This window comes from Hevea brasiliensis, chromosome 9 (genome assembly GCF_030052815.1).
Source record: "Hevea brasiliensis isolate MT/VB/25A 57/8 chromosome 9, ASM3005281v1, whole genome shotgun sequence".
In the NCBI taxonomy this organism is placed as follows: Eukaryota; Viridiplantae; Streptophyta; class Magnoliopsida; order Malpighiales; family Euphorbiaceae; genus Hevea; species Hevea brasiliensis.
This window is the reverse complement of record NC_079501.1, coordinates 8,961,860-8,968,316: the sequence shown is the minus strand read 5'-3', so window position 1 is coordinate 8,968,316 and position 6,457 is coordinate 8,961,860. Positions and strand designations below refer to the sequence as shown.

Genomic DNA, 6,457 nt, shown 5'->3' with positions numbered 1-6,457 from the left:
AGAGAGAGAGATGCAATGTAGGCAATCGATTGATGAGTGGCATCACTGGCATGCATGGGGAAGTAGGCATATATGGATGGTGAGGCTCAACATTTCAAGAAATTTCAAGTCCTTTGAAACTTGTACTCGTGCATTTAACAAAGATATGCAAATTGAAACCACAAATATATATCCTTTTTGTTTTTTTGATGAAAGTATATATCCTATTATGGATGAAGGAAAATGAAATCAATTCAGAATATCAGATATTTTTGTAGATTATTCGTCATCATGATCAAGAGTCAGAGCCTCAGTGTTCTGCAACTAAATGATAGCATGCTTCATGAAAATAGTATCACGGGTTTTCTCAGCCATGAAAACCCAAAAAAGCAATTAAGATCTTTTACCCTTCACTTTTTCTTGGACAAGCAGAGATATTCATCATTGTTTTTGAGACTGCAGTCACTCAATTACAAAGTACCAAAAGGGGTAAACACACTGGAAAAATGCAAGAACCAAACAAGTCAAGGCAAGCATCCTCTCTATTGCCAGTTAAAACATGAAAGATATTTTGTGTATATGTTATTACACAAACACAAACAAGAAAAATCTTAATCAGTGCCCACTCGGGCATTCAATGCAAAGGACACAGCAAAAAGTAATGCAGTTGGATTAAAGACAAACCAAATGTAGAACAAAGGATTATGTATGTATTTATTTCTTTTTGTTCTTTTCAAATGGGAACTTGGCAGGTTCAGATTTTCAGAGATATTGCTTTCAGTTACTCTTGTTATGTCATCTGTAACAGACACTGGTATTAATGGTGTCCAGTTCTATGCAACCTGCCAATATATTTAAGCTTCAGATATATTCCATGCAGAGCTTACCAGCTCTTGTAAAAAACAAACCGATTGAAACAAAATACAAACACTATTCTAAAGACATGAGACTTCGTACTTTGAACAAAAGACCAATATTTGCTGTGAATTCCAAAATGAGTCCAAAATTACGAATCTCTGAAACATCAAAGCTCGTAATTAAACAAGGGAACATTGGGAATTTCAGACGAACATAATAAAAATAGAAAGACCAAAAAGAACATTTATTTATTTTTATATACTTTTGAAAAAAAAAAGAAAAGACCAAGAAAAAGAAGCAAGAAAGAAAGAAAGAAAAATACCTGGAGAAAAGGGTTCCACAGTCACATCTATACTCTCTAGTTCCACAGGTTTTAGAGTGAGCCTTCCAATCTGATTGAACAGCATAGATCTTTGAACACTTTTCGCACTTCCATTTCTTCTCTCCATGTTTTCTGCAATAGTGTTTCTTGATACCCGTGAGGTCACCCAAAGCCCTTGAAGGATGGTGGTGAACACACGATGGCTCAGGGCAAACATAGGCTCTCTTTTTTATCTCTTTACTGTTTCGTTGCTTCAGCTTCCATGGAAGGTTGTGTCCTCTCCTGTGAAGTTGAAGATTCTGATCTCTCTGAAACCCTTTGTTGCAGATCTCACACACAAATCTATTGGTAGCTAGTAAGGTCTTTGGAGATAATGCTATCACTTCAGCATCTGGGTCTGGAACACCATCAACCAATAATGAAAAAAAATATATATATACAAATCTAATACGAAATTGAGATTGAAGAAATTAAGAGAAGAACTTACCTGGATTTCCTGGTAGGCTTCTCTTCTTCTTTATCTTGGGTTGCTGCTGCTGCTGCTGCTGCTGCTGAGGAGAAACAGTGGAAACTACTGGATTTAAGCCACAAAAATCCTGAACTCTATTACCGGTAGAAACACTAGCATCCTCAGACAAAGCAGTTGAATTGGACATGGCTGCTGGGAACATGCCTGTGAACAAGAAAACTCCAAGAAGAAAAAAAACAAGAAACGGTTTCTTTGTTTTTGTTTGATATCTTTCTACCAATTTAACCCTTCTACAAGTGCCCACTTTGCACCTTTGAAGAAACAACAAGAAAACTAAGGGCAGCCCCAGAAATAAAGAATCCCAGCTTTGGACACAACTAAACACAACTTTGTTTATGAACAGGTGGCAGTGAATTACAGAAACAGAAAGGCATCATTCATTGGATAGCAAAAGCAAAATCTCGTTAAGAGATGATGATGATGGGTTATTCTCCAAGTCGCTATCTAGCCATGGATTGCTTGTCTGAGCAACACTGCAACCCAATTCAGATATATCTCTTTCCAATCTCTCTCTCTCTCACTAAAACCATCTAGGAGCTCAACATGCAATCAAACATAGAAATAACAGACAATAAGGTGGTTTTTCCTCTAAACCCTCCCTATATAACCCTCTTCTCTCTATACATCTCTACTTAGGGATACCAAGAAAATGAAAGAGAAATTATATATCAGGAGCTGGGTCTCTTGTAGATAATAGATTAAAGAAGATGATGATTGTAGTGGCAGACCGAGGAAGAGGGGTGGCAAATTAGTGAAAAAAAAAAAAAGCTAGCAAACTCAAAAATGATTAAGAATTCTACAAAAGTAGAGAGAGAAAGAGAGAGACGAGAGCAAAGACTAAGAAAAAACTCATCTTCATAAACAAATTTCTTTTCAAACCTGTCTTTATTATTTCTTTAATAATTTTTCTTTTGGTGTCTGACGTTGGCACTTTCTGCCTTTTCCTTGGTTCCTGTTATAAAACACCCAAACCCTAAAAGGACCTTGATTTGAATGGAATGGAGTGATATTAAAAGGAGGAATTGCTTCCCAAAGGTTTAGGTTATTTTTTGCAGTGATTAAAAATTAATTTATAATTAAATTTGACACATTTGAATTATTAAAATTTTAAAATAATTGATTAAATAAATTTTCAAAATATTTTTCCACCAACATTTAATTTTTTAAGAATGAATTTTGAGTCTCCCAATCCTTAACTTTGAAAAATTAGAAGCTAAAAAATCTATGTAGATATCACATGGCAAAGGCAAATAAGTACAGAGATAGGCCTTCTCAACCTTTTCTGTAATACCCCACAACTAACATGATTGATCTATTGATTGGCTTTATCAGCTTAATTATATCCAAACATTTAATCGCACATGATCACCTTTTTTTATTGGAGGCATTATGAAACGAAAAATTATTTATCCTATTTTACTTTCATGTTCTAGCAAAATTTTAATTCTGTCTAAGTAGTTTGCGCTTAGCCGATTCCAAGCCCGAATAAAGGAGGAGGGTTGCTGTAGGTGACAAACAGCGTAAAAATTTCGTCACACCTTAATTTCGGAGGATTTAACCCAAAATATTTAGAGTGAAAAAAGCGAATCCATATAGTCGATCCCAAATTTTTAGAATAAAAGTTTAGTTGAATTGAGTTGAGTTGAGTTGTTCTAGCAAAATTTTATATCTATTAGAGATCATAATTATTACATATATCAAAGTTTACTTTTTCGCTTTTAATGTTCTGTAATAATTAACATGAATGTTTATATTCTATTATTGTTGATATGTGGAATCTAAATGAATTTCTTGTTCCCATTATTTGTTGAGGATTTTTCATTTCCTTTCTGTCTATCTTTCTTTTGTAATTATTCGCGCACATCCTAGTGTGTGGTGAAAGTGCTCGAGCAAACCCCACCAAGGGAGAGAATTTGGAAGCTCTCTTCTTCTTTTATTCCTCTTTTCTATCTTTTTTTTTTTTTTTTATTATTCCAAACCCAAATCTAAAGCCATGAATTGTAGATTGACCTTTTTATCCCCTTCTTTAAACAAACATAATAATATTTGTTAGAAATTCTATAATTACAGTGGCCTATTGCAACATGAGCAATTCTCTTTCTTTAGAGGGCATGCGTGGCCTAAAAATGGCAGCTTAAAGGCAGATAAAACCATGCAAAAAACAATCCATTAGCCTCTCATCAGATATATAGGACCTATCAATACTCTAAACTCTGGGACATATAGTCATCATCAAGTGTTGCTCTTACGGATCCTTTGGTATCCTATGTGTTCTCTTTTGTTTCAAATATCTTTTGAATCAGCAGTTTAGCTTTCGGGCTGAGATTCATGCTGCATTTTTTCTTTTTTCTTTTTTCTTTTTTTTTTTTTTGGCGATAAGATGAGATTTGTGCTTCATTGATTCACCTTTAACACCACCCCCCCGCCGCCGCCAACCCCCACACCCCCCCCCCCCCCCCCTCCCCTCACCACAAATAAAAAAAAAAGAAGCTAGCCTTGGCTGTATCACTCCTATAACTTGGCGTTTGAGATGTACCTCATAGCAGAAACAAGGTGGTCAACACTTGTCTTTGCATGTTGAAAATCCTAAAAAAAATATGCACAGAATTTTCTTACTTCTTTCTTCCTTGGGAAGGGCAAAGCAACTGATCGTGATATTCCCTGCATGCAGGGCTAAATTATAATCCTATTCTAGCTATATTACATTATTTAACCTTCCAATTTAATATATATATATATATATATATATATATATATATATATATATATATATATATATTTCCATTCCCTTTTGCGAATTTAATAATTAATAGAGCATGCCCTCAACAACAGCATGATTCCATATCATCCCTCCTTTTTTTTCTTTGTAAATTATCAAGAATGATATATAATGACATAAAAGATTTTCATTTTGAGAATATTGTGGTCAATAATCCATCGATGTGACGTTTGTCCTATCCTTCATGAACAACAAATTTCCCCAGACTTTTGGTGTAGTCCGCCTATGGAAATTTCAGTAGTAGACTAACTAGAATTAGCTGTCATCTTCTGAAGTGAAAAGTTGATGATCAATTTCCATGCTAATTAATTAATTAGTAGATCATGAATGAAACAATTATCAATAATTCATCTCAAGTTAATTTGTTATTGATATATAATAATTAAGTCTAATACTAGTGAATATATATGTTTCTTATTTGCTGTGCCTGTGCATGTAGAGAGAGAGAGAGAGAGAGAGAGAAGCATATACAATACACATTGATAAGCGGGAGGGAAAGAATAGGTCTTTTGTGGGCCATTGCTTTCTTCACGGGTTCTTCTATTACCAGATTCTCTAATGCAGTTTTTGGGTTTCTTACCTCTCGAAGGGTACAACATAAGACATAATTGCAGTGGTGCACACATGTTTACATCTTTCTGTAATGTCCTCCCTATGGATTTTATCCTTGTCCCTTGTTGTCCATCCTGTGCCCTGCATACCCATTTCTTCTATGGTGTTGGAAGCAAAGGTGAAGCTTCGTATGCCATTCCCCATTTTGTTTTCTTATATATATATATATACATAGAAAGAACCCAACCAAAAGCTGATTTCGAGAATCAATCAAGCTAATAAGCTCATATAACCCCATGTCAACGATGCAAAGCAAAAGTTAAATTTGAAACTCTACTAGCTACATTTCTTAATCTTCTTTTTTTAAGTTGAGATTTATTTGCATAATCATACACTTTTTTCTGATAACTAATCTCATTGATCACACATAGTGACCACCTATGTATAATATATACACGGGGTCAAATAGAAATAGGTAACATCTAAATAGGTATATGTAATAAATTAATTTTAGGAATCTTGAAATGTAGACCTTTCTTTTTCAAGGTCTCTTCACAGCTACCCTGCGTACTCTTAAGAAAATATTATATATATTAAAGGTCTTCTCATTCAAATCCATATGGCAACTCTCTCTCTCTCTCTCTCTCTCTCTCTCTCTCTCTCTCTCTCTCTCTCTCTATATATATATATATATTAGGTTAAACAGTGACAGCCATTTATGATGAAAGTTCGAATATAAGAACCCTTTCGGTGAAAATTCAAGTTACAAGGAGTTACAAGGTTTTGTTGAGTCCCATATATATATATATATATATATATATATATATATATATATATTAAAAAATAGGCGTAAATATATAGGAGTTTGCACTGTGGAGGGGTATAGATCGAAATGGCAGGCCCAGAAATCCCAAAAAAGGCCCATGTCAAGAGGACATAGAGGTGGGGGGCCCACACCAAGGACTGTCATTTTTTTTTTTTTTTGTTTCCAGGCGCCAAGGACTATCATGACCTCACGAGAAAGGTGAGAAACTGTCTTTTTGCCTTTTTTTTTTTTTAAATTCCTGATGCGGTCATGACTCACGAGTGCTTTACAATGACCCTACCTCAACCTCGATACACGTGTCAGACTCACGTGCTTCCAAGACAGACTTCCATAGCCCATTAAGGGACTGCCAGCCAGGACACACCAGCCGTGCCATTTTTAGCATTTCTGGTTTCTATCAGTGTATCCCACCGGCCCACTTAGCGCGTGCTTCACCACCCTCTCGACATCAAATCCCCTACTATCACTTTGAATTATTAGAGTTTCTTTCCTTCCTTTTTTTTTTTTTTTAAATATATATATATATTTGACTTGTTCTGTTTCGTAGTCACGGATGATAAGAGAACAGGGCAGATCAAGAGTAGGCCCAGGAATTCAGAGAAGGAAGTGGAA

General features: G+C 35.1%; 1 protein-coding gene across 1 annotated transcript; it reads right to left on the bottom strand.

The window, feature by feature from the left end:
* Positions 1 to 795: 795 nt before the first annotated feature.
* Positions 796 to 2,548, bottom strand: LOC131183031 (protein indeterminate-domain 12-like). The gene is made up of 3 exons (XM_058152744.1): positions 1,647 to 2,548; positions 1,160 to 1,556; positions 796 to 995 (listed from the first exon to the last, which is right to left on the bottom strand). The coding sequence occupies exons 1-3, from the start codon at positions 1,828 to 1,830 to the stop codon at positions 986 to 988; spliced, it is 591 nt and encodes a 196-aa protein (XP_058008727.1). The 5' UTR covers positions 1,831 to 2,548; the 3' UTR covers positions 796 to 985.
* Between the last annotated feature and the right edge of the window lie 3,909 nt (positions 2,549 to 6,457).